The sequence below is a fragment of the Gigantopelta aegis genome, chromosome 13 (assembly GCF_016097555.1).
Source record: "Gigantopelta aegis isolate Gae_Host chromosome 13, Gae_host_genome, whole genome shotgun sequence".
NCBI classification, from domain to species: Eukaryota; Metazoa; Mollusca; class Gastropoda; order Neomphalida; family Peltospiridae; genus Gigantopelta; species Gigantopelta aegis.
Window position 1 is genome coordinate 17,461,061 of NC_054711.1, and position 16,159 is coordinate 17,477,219.

At 41.1% G+C, this 16,159-nt stretch overlaps 1 protein-coding gene across 1 annotated transcript; it reads right to left on the minus strand.

Annotated features, from left to right (window-relative positions):
• Positions 1–230: 230 nt before the first annotated feature.
• LOC121387744 (phosphonoacetaldehyde hydrolase-like) lies at positions 231–13,756 on the minus strand. Its single transcript, XM_041518945.1, has 2 exons — positions 13,653–13,756; positions 231–1,652 (listed from the first exon to the last, which is right to left on the minus strand). Exon 2 carries the CDS (start codon positions 1,643–1,645, stop codon positions 803–805), a length of 843 nt encoding a protein of 280 aa, XP_041374879.1. The 5' UTR covers positions 1,646–1,652; positions 13,653–13,756; the 3' UTR covers positions 231–802.
• Positions 13,757–16,159: the final 2,403 nt, after the last annotated feature.

A 16,159-nucleotide genomic window follows, 5' to 3' on the forward strand; every position in this document is an offset into this window, starting at 1 on the left:
ACCTGCAGCTTATCAATTGACATAAACGCCACAGATATAAATACTACCACCCTTCACCCTTAAAGTGAATCAGAAAAAAATTGGGGGTCAAGCTTCTCATTTCTGAGATAACGGGTAGCGTCTATGACTACCCTAGTTCCGCACAAAATATCAGTACTTTTTTTTTTACAGGTACCCCATACATGTTTCAAGCACAAGGCTACTTGACACATTGGTACCAGATGAAATAAAATTACATTTATCACCATTCACAGGACTTGTTGTGTTCACTTCTCTATCAAAAGTTGGGTGCACCTCGAACTGACCCAGCCGGAAGTTATTTGATTTAGTACTATCTACTGGTTTAAAATTGCTGGAGACAGGCTTAAAATTGCTGGAGACAGGTTTAAGATTGCTGGAAACAGGCTTAAAATTGCTGGAGACAGGTTTAAGATTGCTGGAGACAGGCTTAAAATTGTCATCGATGAGCAGTTGACCTGGCAAAAACACATCAAAATTGTCATAGGTATCAAATTTCGCCAAGTATACTGTATGTATAAACAAAAGTGCCTCGTAAGTTGTCAATCTTGTTCCTCATTCTTTTGTACAATAAAATATATTTTCAATCAATCAATTCTTAATTTCGGGCCCTGTTTTAACTAAAAAAAAAGAGAAGAAAACCTTCAAAATTTGACTTCACAATGTCCAATCATTCTGTTGAGTATAACAGACCCTTGAATAATTAAGTTCACAATTTCCAATCAATAGTTTGATTAAAAACACCAAAAAAAAAAAAAAAAAAAAAAATTCCTGAAGATTAAATTCACGGCGACTCCCCTCTTGCGAGTCTTTTGTTGATATCGGCTACGACATCCGGCAAATTAGCGATGCTGTCGACAACGTAGTGAGCCCCGGCGTTCCGTAGGAGAGTCTTAGTGTGAGCAAGCCGGGACGCGATCTCCGCTTCGGTGAGCTTTGCTTCGTCTTCGAAGCTGTCGATATTCATGTAATTGCTGTACCTAGCCACCCCGACCCCCCAGCACCCAGCCTCGAGAGCTTCCCCCACTCCGGATATTGTGTCGTCGACCTTTACGACCGCCTGGATCGGGTGAACGTCCAGCAAGTCGAGATTCCGATAGACCATGAACGGTTTCGGTCGCGCTCCGTGGATCACGTCGTCCCCGGCTACGTTGACGTCGGGCGTGAAACCCTGTTTGGTTGCCTCGACAATGAGGACGTCCGTCATGCACTTAAGGAATCCCGTTGTCATTCCGATCTTGCAGCCAAACTCCTTGCGGAGAATATCGATGGCCTTTGGCGTTTCGGGAATAAGTCGGGAATAGTTTTTGATCACGGCCAGCTGCATGGGGATGAAATCTTTGAACATCTGGTCGACGTCATCCTGATTCGGGTCCCTCTTGTACACGTCACGCCAGCGTGATTTAATCTCGTCAACCTCAGTGAGGGCTTTTATGTGGAGATCTTTCCGCAGGCCCATCGGCCCCCTGGCTTCATGCATCGAGATGGGAACTTTGTATTTCTTGAAGACCTCCACAAATACGATGGCCGGCGCGATGACATATTTGTCTGCTGTCGTGCCACTCCAGTCCAATATGCAGGCCTTGACCTTGCCGACATATGACCTCATGAAACGATACTGACTCATAATAAATCTGCAAATGAAAAAAAAGAAGAGAAACAATATTACAATATGGACTTAATTCATGATCAAGTTGATACACAATTTTAAAAAATGTAAATGAAAAAGAACTTTTTTATTTAACCATGCACTCAAACACCTTTTAATTACGGTTATACAGTGGACTCTGTCTAAACCAGATTCTGTGTAGTCCGGATCTCTGCATAAACTGGTCCATTTCTAAGGCCCCGTCCAGCTACCGTTTATCTCTTAGGTATAAATCTCTGCCTAATCCGTACTCTGTCTACTCCGGACTCCAGATCAAAAATCAAGAATGAAAGAACCGTTCATGTATTAATTACCTCTGTCTACACTGGATTGGGGTTTGTCTGAACGACGCGATGCTTAATTAGTTGAACAATGATCGTCAATTGCCAAGTAATCGCACTTAATTGTGTGGAGTTTACTCTTATTGCGGTAGGCCGTCAGATCTGGATTTTGTATTCAAATAATTTTGTACGTACGAATAAATAATGTTTTAGGAAATAAAATGAAATTTAACCTAGTAACAAATATTAGAACGACCAGAAACACGTTTAATATGCAGCCACTAATATTTTATGCAGAAAAATATATTTGATATGTAATTACAATCGTTAAAAAGTCTCTGTTAGTGGATAACATCTTAAAAATTGCAGCAAACTCAGGAATGTCCCTTTAGGTATATTTTTTGTCTGTGAAATAATCGATTGCACGTCTGACTGGTATGACTGTGTTTCCCAACCATCCATGGGTTCAAATGTCATTGTTGATCGCGAGTTGTCGATCATTCAAGAACCATAACTCTGGATGAACTCTATCTAAACCGGTCCTCTATGTAAACCGGACTATTTCGACGTACGAAGTGAGTCCGGTTTAGACAGAGTCCACTGTATATTGTACATATAACAGTAATTTCATAGAGGATAATAAACAAGACAGTAAGTATGGGACCAATTAGCAAATGTGTAACGTAAAGTTTGCCTTTTGTTCTTATAACCCTAAGATCCCCCCCTCCCCCCTCTAAAATTATGTAAAACTTGTCAACACATGTGCATGCACGCACACACACATGCATGCATGCACACACACACATTACATGCACACATGCATGCACACACACACATTACACGCACACACACGCACACATGCATGTGCACACACACACGCCGATGTAAACCGGACTATTTCGACGGTATGAAGTGAGTCCGGTTTAGACAGAGTCCACTGTATATAGCATCAAACATATGGTTCATGACCACACAGATATTAGGGAGTAAACCTTATGCTGCTACGCTATGGGCTACTCTTTTCTATTAGCAGCAAGGAATCTGCTATGTGCACCATCCCACAGACAGGAAATGTTTTATTTAACAACGCACTCAACACATTTTATTTACGGTTATATGGTGTCAGACATATGCTTAAGGACCACACAGATATTGAGAGAGGAAACCCGCTGTCTCCACTTCATGGGCTACTCTTTTCGATAAGCAGCAAGGGATCTTTTATATGCACCATCCCACAGACAGGATAGCACATACCACGGCCTTTGATATACCAGTTGTGGTGCACTGGCTGGAATGAGAAATAGCCCAATGGGCCCACCGATGGGGATTGATCTCAGACCGACTAAACATCGAGCAAGCACTTTACCACTGTGCTACATCCCGCCCCCATTCCACAGACAGATCAGTACATACCATGACCGTTGTTACATTAGTTGTGGGGCACTGGCTGACACTGAACCCTCTGATAGGGATCAATACTAGACCTTTAATTGTACATCAAGAAAGAGCTTTACCACTGCGTTATTTCCAGCCCCTAGCAGAAAGGAAGGAAAGAAATGTTTCATTTAACAACACACTCAACACACTGTACTTACGGTAGCACATACCACGGCCTTTGTTACACCAGTTGTGGCACACTGGCTGGAACGAGAAATAGCTCAATGGGCCCACCGATGGGAATTGATCCTAGACTGATCGCGCATCAGATGAGGGCTGCACCACTGAGCTACGTCCTGCCCCCGCTCCCCCCCCCCTCCGCCCCTAGGGTGATGAGGAGAATATCCAAAACCACAGGCATAACTGATCCTATGAGAACCTGTAGGGTATAAGCTGGATGCCAAATTAATAGCAGTTTGGCAAATTTTCAAGATAAGAAAATGTGTAACCACATCAGGGCCCCGTTCCACAAAGCGATCTTAGCCCTAAGATCACCTTAAGTGGATAGCTGCCTTATGCACTAAGGCGATCTTAGTGCTAAGATCGCTTCGTGGAACGGAGCCCAGGACTGCAGAAAGTACTCGCATACTCGCCAAATGCAAGTAAATATTCCTACGGACGATTTAAAAAATGCAACTACCAGCCTGACGGTCTATCTTTCTTTTTGATTTTGTTTGACACGTGATGTTGATCACTTACCAAGTGATATTAATAATGTTTTGTCAGTATATCTATATATTTCATTTGAAGTGAAGACAATGTATATTGTTAATAATATATTGTTCTACAGAATGGCAGACTAGTAGAAATTTTGTCGGGCTAGTAAAATTTTGTTGGTTCTGGTCCGGCGGGCTAGTTAAATATTTTCCATTTCTGCAACCCTACACATTCAAGTAAGATTTAGCTCAACAGATTTTTTTTTTTTTTAAAGTAGCTATATGAAAAGAAATGTTTTATTTAACGACTCACTCAACACATTTTATATACGGTTATATGGCGTCAGACATATGGTTAAGGACCACACAGATAGTGAGGGAGGAAACCTGCTGTCGCCACTACTTTCCTTTCAAATTCATCTGTGAAGGACATTTTCACAGATACCACAAATATAAAACACACACAAAAAAAAAAAAAAAAAAAAAAAAAAAAAAAAAAAAGTGTTAAGGCCGTACCTGTAACTTTCCCGGACAACAAATTATTTATCGGGTACATTAATTTTATTTACACATTCAATAGGTAATTAATTTGGTGTACATTGATGAGTGTGATATATTTTCACAATAGATAGGCCTATTACTTTTATTGCTATCTCACATGCATTTATCTGGCTGTGATATCGGCTGAAAATATTTTATACTGTGTAAACACTAACATAATTTTTTATTTTATGTTTTTTTTTGTTGGCCCTTCATTCAATTTTCACACCCTACTCTTTTTGATTAGCAGCAAGGGATCTTTTATATGCACCATCCCAAAGACAGGGTAGTACATACCACGGCTTTTGATATACCAGTTGTGGAGCACTGGCTGGAACGAAAAACAGCCCAATGGGTCCAACCAACGAGAATCGATCCCAAACTGACCGCACATCAAGCAAGTGCTTTACCACTGCGCTACATCCCATCCCCATCCTATCTGTTAAGATTTTAAAAGGTCCCCTGCTGATAACTGGAAAGAGTACCCTAGTGTGTGGTGGCAACGGGTTTCCTCTCTCATTATTTGTGTGGTCCTGTTGGCGCTGGCTAGAACGAGAAATAGCCCAATGGGCCTATCAACGGGGATTGATCCCAGACCGACCATGCATCAAGCAAGTGCTTTACCACTGGGCTACGTCCCGTCCCGATCTGCCTGTATAGTTAATCAAGATAAAGTTTAAATCATTGGTGACGGTCTATGCTACCGACCCCCATCAGGCTGCTGGTGCTCTCTTGTACCTGCCAGTACAGGTGGTCCACCCTCCTCCCAGCCATCCCCATGTCCTTTTCCTGTCTTGGATAGGCATGCACTACAACAGCTTGCTCCGAATGTGCACGTTAAACCCTATGAGCTGACCAGACCTGAATGTCTATTATTTTAACATGTACTACTACTAGACAGAGGCCATGGAAGGGTGTGGGACTGAGGATGGGTTAGGTGGGAGATGGGGGATGTCAGGCGAGGACCATCCCCCACTTTTCACTGTTATTATGCTCAGATGGGTTGGAAATACCATATTTAAATTCAAAATTATTCTTGAGGAAGTATGCCTCTAAATCCTCCATAACATGTTCAGGCCATTTGGGGCCTGACAGTGACCCCCCCCCCCCCCCCCCCCCCCCCTCCCCCCCCCCCCCCCACCCCCGACTTACAAATAACACTCCTCGGGTCCTCAACATCTACTTGTCCTATATTAATAGGAGGAATTTATCCAGGATATTTTTTAGCAGTGACACATTGTCACAGTATTTACTTTATTATTATTTGTACAGAATTGCCATTGCAAGACGATATAAATTTCGAGACCTGTCGATGAACGTTAGATATATGATATACAGGGCACAATATTTCACGAGAACCGGTGTTCTGTTCGCGTGTCGGTTACACAACTTTGAAATCACGAGAACAGTCAATCGGTTATGTGGTGGAAAATTACATTATAAAATTAAAAGTACCATATATCAGTAATGAAAGAGAAACTCCGTTTGTTTTCAAATACCTTTGAACCACCAATGCATAGCACAGAACCATAGTTCAAGTGTTTTAGGATTGGGTAGGCCTAACTATATTCATGTAAAACCGAACAATCGGTTACCTAAGTAAAACTCATGTGAACTAGCTTCTGGTTACCTAAGAATTTGAAATACTGTCCCTTGGATAACATGAAGGAAGGAAATGCTTTATTTAACGATACACTCAACACATTTTATTTACGGTTATATGGCGTTGGACATATAGTCATGGAACCACACAGATATTGAGGAAGGAAACCCGCTGTCGCCACTTCATGGTCTACTCTTTTTGATTAGCAGCAAGGGATCTTTTACATGCACCATCGCATAGACAGGATAGCACTTACCACGGCCTTTGATATACCAGTTGTGGTGCACTGGCTTGTGCGAGAAATGGCCAAATGGACCCACTGACGGGGATCGATCCCAAACCGACCGCGCATCAAGCAAGCACTTTACCACTGGGCACTTGTCAAATTATTTTTTAGTACCCAGTCTTCTGAACATATCAGGGGAGTGGGGTGTAGCCCAGTGGTAACTGTGCATACCTGATGCATAGCCAGTCTAGGATCGATCCCCGTTAGTGGGCCAATTTGGTTACTTTTTGTTCCAGCCGGTGTTCCACAACTTGTGTAACATAGGCTAAGACAGGGCTAGCTCTGCAGAGTGTGTCGAAAATTTCGCCAAATGATTCATTAGACTTCAAAAAATGACAGAAACCATGTCATTTTACTCACAAAATATCAATTATTACATGAAATTATTTCGCCAAATTAAAATAAAATTCGCCAATTATTTGTTAAATTTGCAATTGGCGAATTTGGCGAGTGCCAGAGCTAGCCCTGCTAAGGTATGAACTATCCTGTCTGTTAAAGTTTATTTTGTTTAACGACACCACTAGCGCACATTGATTTATTAATTATCGGTTATTGGATGTCAGACATTTAGTAATTTTTACCTAGTCAGAGTCTTAGAGGAAACTCACTACATTTTTCAGTAGTAGCAAGGTATCTTTTATAAGCACCATCCCAAAGACAGGATAGTGCATATACTGGTCACAGCCTTTGATATACCAGTCATGAAGCACTGGCTGGAACAAGAAATTGCCCAATGTGCCCACCGACGGGAATCGATCCCAAACTGACAGTGCATCAAGCGAGCGCTTTACCACTGGGCTACGTCCCATCCCCATCCTATTTGTTAAGATTCTAAAAGATCCCTTGCTGGTAACGGGAAAGAGTAGCCTAATGCGTGGCAGCAGCGGGTTTCCTCTCTCATTATCTGTGTGGTCTTTATCCATATAACTGTAATTAAAATGTGTCAAGTGTTTGTTAAATTAAAATAAAATGCTTGGTCCTTCTCCCAAACCGCTGCAATTGCCCGTGGCAATCAGCAATGCCATGGAGACTGTCGTGGAGTTTTTCATTCTTCACGGCACATTTTTTGGTGTGGACTATATTCGATTTTTTTTCCACTGATTATTTTTTGCCGTGGATGTTTTTCTTAATTGCAAGGGTAGCTCCCTGAACATGCCAGCTGATGTATCCAACTACTAAGTACTGTGAAACATGTCTCCGTTTTAATTTATAATTTCCTACTTGAAATGTGTTTGTCCCACCCAAATGTTTTTATTGAATAAGTCAAACAATTTTCAGTTGATTTTGTCAGGTGAGACAATTAATTGACATGAAAATTGACCTGCTTTACACCCAAAACCACTTTTCCTTGGCAAGCAGTCAAGGTTTAGACTAATTAATATACAGCCCTGCAATAAATGTCACAATAATATAAACAACGGCCAAAATGTTTATTATCTTGATGAAATATCTTTCCTCAATGCATGGGATATGCAAAGGCATGTACATGTACATGTGCAGGAAATTTAGCAGGGAAGAGTACACACTGTGGACAATGAAAGTTTATAGGGGGGCTGAGTCTTGCTCCCCCAAACAATATATTGAGAAATAAGAACATCTGTTTCAGCAGGGAAACCCTCACCCTGCACATGCACCTGATGCAGAACTCGCCATTTATGGGAAGCAACATGTATCACTCTTGCTCCCAGGGGGCGAAATGTAGCCCAGTGGTAAAGCGCTCGCTTGATGTACGGTCAGTCTAGAATTGATCCCCGTCAGTGAGCCCATTGGGCTATTTCTCATTCCAGCCACTGCACCACGACTGGTATATCAAAGGCTCTGGTATGTGCTATCCTGTCTGTGGGATGGTGCATATAAAACATCCCTTGCTACTAATGAAACAAATGTAGGGGTTTCCTCTCTACGACTGTCAAAATGACCATATGTTTGACATCCAATAGCTGATGATTAATACATGAATGTGCTCTAGTGGTGTCGTTGAACAAAAACAAACTCACGCTTACTCCCCATCACTTCCCTGAGACTAGTTCAAGGAGAGTCATTTTTGGCTCCCTTAGCAATCAAACCTCGTTATACGGCCCACTTTGGGACCCAACTGATTTTGGCGTTATTACGAGTTTGGTGTTATTACAAGTTTTATTTTTTCCACTCAAGTAAGTGCACCAAAGCTCAGGACCAGAACCAAAGTATCCTAGCTGTGTTACTGAATAACAAAATGTATTTTATATTACTTCCCTCTTTATTCTGATTGATATGCTTGCAGGTATAGGCCTACCGATGTTCTCAAACAAATGCCCAAAGAGAGGCTCAGGTATGACATAAAACTTGAGGGCGGGGTATCTGTTTAGAATTAGCCAATGTTGTAACATTTTCAAAACGGGGGTGGGGGGATGTAACCCAGTGGTAAGGTGGTTGATTCTCGTCAGTGGGCCCATTGGGCTATTTCTCACTCCATCCAGTGCACTACGACTGGTATATCAAAGACTGTGGTATGTGCTATATCCTGCCTGTGGTATGATGCATATAATAGATCCCTTGCTACTCATGGAAAAGTATAGCGGGTTTCCTCTCTAAGACTATATGTTGAAACGACCAAATGTTTGACATCCAATAGCCGATGATTAATATATCAATGTGCTCTAGTGACAGTGTCTGTGCTTAACTTTTGTTTTGCTATCCGGGCAAGTGGTGACAACACTTTCACTTGCCCCGATCTATTTTCACTTGCCCGAATAATATTTTCTAAAAAAAAAAACAATATTGCAACAGATTATAAGAGAAAACATTTATTTTTAGTATTTTCCTGCTCTCAACCAACCCACTCTTTAAATAAATAACAGACATGCTGGGAATAAAACGCCACATCTTTCCTCAACTTTTTCTGACGGAGTGTTGACACCTACTTAGTATTCATGAGACGCGATGAGCCACGAGTGGTAAACACGAACTATGCACGTGATAGGTCACAAACTATGCAAGTTAGGACACGAGCTACGCATGTGTAGGTTCGCGAAAACGCTTAGCGTTTCATATTAAATTAGATAATAAGATTATATAATTCCCGATTATATAATTTCCAACAAACAAAGATGCTTGCGTTCACCAAACGTTGAGCACTGGTATGACCGACACAACCCTTTCCTCCCCCCACCCCATCTCAATGAAATAATAATAATTAAAAAAAAACCTAAAATATAATGTTCAGTGGATACGATCTATGACGTGTACACATAACCAGGGCTGAATCTTGTCGACATGAATTTGTGCCCAATTTTACATGCCACTTAAAGGGACATTCCTGACTTTGTTGCAATGCTATAAAGTTTCCGGCTAATAAAACCTTTTTTAATTGTTAGAATGACAATTTACTTACATTACCTTGTCCAGAATATCTATATCTGTATATCCAATGTGTTTTTGGTCCCCCAAATGTTCGTAGTAGCTCAATATGCATTTTTGCCAAATATTTTTTTGTACGGATCAATTTATTTTTCCCTTCAACCGTCAAATAAAGTCTATTTTTAGACGGCAGATTCCCTTCGACTTGTCATGCATTGAAGCGCATCACGTGACCGTTTTGTGACGTAGAGCACATGTAAATACCATGCTGCCTGGTCATTTCGTACCCTAGTCATTTCGTACCATTGCAAAAAGTCATTTCGTACCTTAGTTATTTCGTACCATTGTGAGAAGTCTTTCCATACCATAGTCATTTCATACCAGTATATAAAAAAACGAATCGACCATAGCATAAAAGCAGTGTTTTTTTGTTTTGTTTTTTAAATTTACTTTGACAGTTTGAAAATCAGAACACATTATTGTGCAGCATATCGTTATTGATTTACCATAACACCTGTCAACTGTTATTTCCATTTTACCTGACAAGAGCCGTATTTGGTATGTACTACTAACGGCCAACTTCGATGTTTTCTGAAATTGGCTCCAATTGACCAAAGTGTGCTTTTTTTTACATTCATAATTAATAAATATGCTAATAATAATAAATAAATAAATAAATATGAACAATTTTTTTCAGTTACCAGCTGAATGGTCGAATATTACTTATTATTACTTATTATCTTATTTGTTTAAGAAATAAACAATAACAACCACTGAAACATTGACTACCCTATCGATTACCAAATCAGCCAATTGCTCATGTTTATTACTTATACACAATGACAATTTTGTTTTTGTTTTTGCTGATCAGAAACGCCCTTAAATTAACAACAAATTTGTTTCAATGTATGGTACGAAATGATTTGATCTTTTTTTAGGGACAAAATTAAATATTTAATGATTTATAAAGTCAGTTGCAGGTGGTGTTTGCATTTTATATACGTAATTAGATTGGGTACGATATGACTTTCAATTTTGCAATGGTACGAAAGGACCAAATTAGGTACGAAATGACTATGGTACAAAAGAACCAAGCTACGAAATGACTATGGTATGAAAGGACCAAGGTACAAAGTGACTAACAACCGGCCGAAACGACCAGATACCCATAAAATTGCACCATCACAGTATTATGAGTATAATGCTTGGGTTGGGGCGAGTTGACTAATGGACGAAGTTCCAATCTTTCCAACATCTATAGATCTCTATAGCTATAAGTACATGTGACCCTAACCCTACATGCTAGAACGATCAGAAGGCTTGCCAAGCCGAAAGCAATAGAAAAGAGACAAGATCAAAAAGTTGTTGAAGTTGAAAAAGAAGAAGAAAAAAAAGAACATTAGTATGAAATCTTGGAATTGTTATCGGCATCATTTCTACTTGTTTCTTTTAAAATGCGTCCATTCATATCGCTTAGTTTAACGGAATTTTTTTTTGTAATACTACTGACTTGTAGGAAACAAATGGAAAGTCGTTGGTAATCAATGCAAAACGTCAATATTAAAAAATTAAATAACATTAAAAACGTGCTTTCCATACGGTTTGTCCACTGGACAATTCGTCCACGGACGATTGGTCCACTCGATGACTGCATTTTTTTCATACATATTAATAGTTATTTCTTTGTAATCGTTTCTTAACATTATTTTGTAAAAAAGTAAAATAGAGTTAGAATTCAACATTAATATCCATTTTTTATTAACTGTTTGTATTCATTATCATGCCCCGGACGATTCGTCCACTCGCTCGTACATTATCTCGCATGTCACGATGTGGTAAATAGGTAATGCAAGCCTCCGCGTCGGAAGACTTTATTACACACCCCCCCCCCCACGTCATGTTCTCCTTCAATGGCGTACATTATATCCACTGTACCCTCCCTCGTCACATGTTATCCCCATATGCCTAATAACCTCGAAAAACTTGTTGTTTTCAATTCACGGACTGCGATTTTGTGTTTCCGTTGACTGGTGATCGCATTGAGTCAGTTTTGTCGGAATCGAATGAAAAGGATCGGCGATCTCCGTAACCCCCCCCCCCCCCCCCCCCAAAAAAAAAACCTGCGCACTTACTGAAATGTGCATCTGCTAGATCGGGGAACTTTCTTGGATTGAATAATTGCTAAAACTAGGTTGTAGAATCAAACTTTTTGTTGAACTTTGGAGTAATCATCTATCAACAATCGGAGAAGTTGGGTCATAACCCCTACCCACCCCCCTATGAAAATCTCAACGGATTTACACGATTTGGAAAAACGACCCTTAGAGACCCAGAAAAATCAGAAAATCCGGCATATGCCGGAAAACTTTCACCCATGGAAATGTACTGGGGAAATAAAAACCCAGTGGACGAATCATCCGGAACTGATTTTTTGTAGTGGACGAATCGTCTCGAGTTCCTCAGTGGACGAATTTTCAGTGGACGAATCGTCCGTGGACAAATTGTCCAGTGGACAAATCGACTGCATCCCAAAAACGTGTACTCACCGAAGCCATGTTGAATATTGCATTGTGGGAAATTTGTGTTCTCGTCATCACTGCGACCTCTGACCTTCACCTTTCCGCGAGGATTTCAAATAATCGTGTCATGGGGAATCCCGAAAGTATTGTTCTATGTAAGTATTTCAATTTCGCACTTTTCATTGATTTTTTTACACAAATGTATTACAGGTGAGTTTACTAATCCATATTACTGTCTATTTTATTAGCTTTAAAGTCAGGAATGTCCCTTTAACTTACCTTACACCTATTTTAATATTGGGCATATGTTTATATGTAAAAGCAGACCTACACTTTTTCATGGTGCAAAGTAGGCTACATAGCTGTACTTTTATTTATTTATTAATTATTGATTTACTGTGGGTTTTCAGTCGCCCGTCATCGTTTTCAGTCGCCAGGGGCGATCGGGCGACCGTTAAGTTCGAACCCTGTAGTGATGTTATTAAATGAAACAAAACTTTAAAACCCAACAGCACCCACATTCAACTAAGCTTCGGCAAACTCCGGACAACAGAATTCTAAGTTCGCCGACCTATATCGTGACGTTGCATCACATAATCGCCCACTCAGCCATTCCGTCTACTAGGCGGAATCGCCCAGTGGGCGATCACGTGATCTACATCATGAAATAGGTCACCGAGCTTTGTAATTCTTGCAACGGAGTGTCACGAAGCGTAGCTGAATGTGGGTGCTTTCGGATTTCTTTCTGTACTATGTGTATTAGTGATTAATATGTGGATTTTTTTTTAATCAGTTAACTCGAAAATGATCGATGTAAAGGTATTTGACGTCAAACATAGGATTGTTGTGGTATTAGAGCAGAAATCTTTGCCGGAAAAATATCTGCCCGGTCCCCCCTTCCCCTAACCCTAACCTTAACTCCAACCCTAACCTCAACCCTAGCCCTAACCCCAGCCATAACCCCAACCCTAACCCTAACCTTAACCCTCAACCCTAACTAAAAATAATAATGGAGGGGACCGGGCGGATATTATACCCATATCTATATAGATATTCTAAAAAGGACCTCTCCCGGGACTCCCCACAATGTGATTGTCTGGAACTGACCTTAAATAAGGTTGTAACTGTTACCAAGCGGAAGTATAGCAAATGCAATATATACGATACTATACAAACCCGAGTCAGCAATGCATACAACCCCCCACCCCCAGGTGACAGGTCTGCCGCGCTGAACAAAATCGGTGCGAGTTAGTGCATTTGTAAAAAAAACCAATGCAATTTCCAACGAATACACATCAAAAACATATTAACAAAATGTAACAAACCTGAGCGGCAACAGCGAAGGCCTGAGATTTTTTTTGACAGTGACAAAAGAGGCGTAATCAACAAATTGTTTTTCTTCTTTTCAGCCGAACGTTGACCTATCCACAGAGTTATCGCCCTTGTCGATTGGTTTCGCATGACCATTAATGGCATTATTTTATTAGCGAGTTAATTCCCCTTCCCCGGTGAGAGAGTGTGCGTGCGTGTGTATACATTGTGTGTTTTTGTGTGTATACATTGTGTGTGTATGTGCGTGTGCGTGCGTGGGTGTCTTGTCATCAGAGGAAACCCGCTACATTATTTTCCCATTAGCAGCAATTAGGGATCTTTTATATATGCATTTTCCCACACCCAGGAAAGCACAGCCGAGTATACCACGGCCTTTGACCAGTTGTGGTGCACTGGTTAGAACGAGAAAAAACATTTTGTTGAATGGATCCACCGAGGTGGTTTGATCCTCCGACGCAAGCACATCAGGCGAGCAGTCAACAGACTGAGCTAAATTCCACCCCCGCTAACAAATTTAAATACTAATAGATACTGCCAGCATTGTGGGGTATTTTTTTATTTTATTTTTTTTAAATGTTTTATTTAACGACGCACTCAACACATTTTATTTACGGTTATATGGCGTCAGATATATGGTTACGGACCACACATATTTTGAGAGGAAACCCGCTGTCGCCACATAGGCTACTCTTTTACGACAGGCAGCAAGTGATCTTTTATTTGCGCTTCTGTGGGGTATAGGCTATAATATGCTAGGCTCACATGCACCACCAACTCAGGGGCGTAGCGTGATCTGGACCAGGGCCCCGTTCCACGAAGCGATCGTAGCCCTAAGATCAACTTAAGTGCATAGGGTAGCTATGCGCCTAAGGTGGGGGGGGGGGGGGGGGCGAATATGAACCAAGTGGACCCTTTTTCTATTTTGTTTTGCACCACCGGAAACTCCATATGTATAAACCTGTATGTTTTAGTTCTGAAAGTGGATCATTTGCTTCAGCGGGGGGGGGGGGGGGGGAGTCCGACCGTCCGACCCCCCCGAACCCCCCCCCCCCCCAGGCCCCTGCAACTGTCACATCGGAGTTGGCCAATTCGCCGATCTCTCGACTTATGCGTCGTGTACAAAGTACCGATTAGTTCTTAATCTGGGCGCACCCGTCGAAAGTTAGGAGTGGCTAATGCCGTCGTGACAGTTGATAGTCAAACACTAACATAAGGCAATTGAAATCCAAGGTGCTTCTTTTGTGCCCCTGCGAGTGCTGTAACCTCGCCGTGGTGCAGGGGTGTAACATTCTCTTTGAGAATGGCCAATACAGCACAAATTGAAGTTTAGAGTAAAATTCGGTGTCCGTAAATTTCTGTGATATTTGTATTTGTATTTTTGCACAGTTCTTTACACTGTTCTTGTTTAAAACTTGAATTTTTATATTGATGTTGATCATCACTTTATTTATTTGCATTACCATAGTTTGACACCCAATAGCCGATGTATTTTTCGTGCTGGGGTGTCGTTAAACATTCATTCATTCATTCATTCATGGCTTCTTTTGTGTTTTCCCCCCATCCCAGCCAGTGCGCCACTATTGATACATACTATACTGTGATCTATGCATTTGCTGTCTGTTGGAATGCATATAAAAAAATGCCTTGCTGCTAACAGAACGCATTTTAGCAGGTTTCTCCTGAAATTATATATAGGTCAGAATCACCAATGTATGAAATTAATGAGCTTTGGTGATGTCGGTATAATGTGTTACTGGCAGCAGCTAATTAGGAATTTCTCAAAATTCTGGGCAGACGGAATTAATCTACATGTATTTCAAAGTGTGTGTGTGTGTGTGTGTGTGTGTGTGTGTGTGTGTGTGTGTGTGTGTGTTGGTGGGGGTTGGGGGAGCGCACTGTTAGTGCGATTTGAAAGTGAAGTGGGAAGGGACACTGCCAGGCCGATATTCCGAGGGAGGGAAATTTAATGGCTTAAAGAGTTGTGGACTGTTAAGAGTCAGGGGCCTAGCTTCCATATACGTAGGTACGCAGCTGAGATTACATTTTTGTTTTGTTTTATTAAAATATATGAAGTAAATGCGTGTACGTTCTATGCCAATAGCGTTTTATCCCATCGCCAAGAAAGTCTGCGCACCACCTGAAAATTCCAAGTTAGGCCCCTGGTTAGAGGGAGTTCGGGGGTTGGAATATATTTTTTTGAATTCCAGTTGTTGAAATACGACATTTCCAGCGTTCTGAGAACAATAACAAGGAAAAGTGTGGGGTATCAGCATGCCTCTCACACTCGGTTCGCAGCCCCTGGACATAGCTATTAGCTCAGTTGGTAACGCGCTGTCTCGTGGATCGAATCCCCTCATTGGAAGTTGATTTATGTTACATTTGAGTCAACTTATACTGGGACTTTAGCCGTTGTAAAACGCCAGCTGGGGCGTAGCTAGCCCGAGTACTCTGACTGTAAGAGAGCTAGACGGACATTTGGACATAAACACGCTCTCATTAC

Bases quoted from the DNA above. Each gene is read 5' to 3' on its own strand.
- LOC121387744 (XM_041518945.1), bottom strand. From the start codon at position 1,645: ATGAGTCAGTATCGTTTCATGAGGTCATATGTCGGCAAGGTCAAGGCC.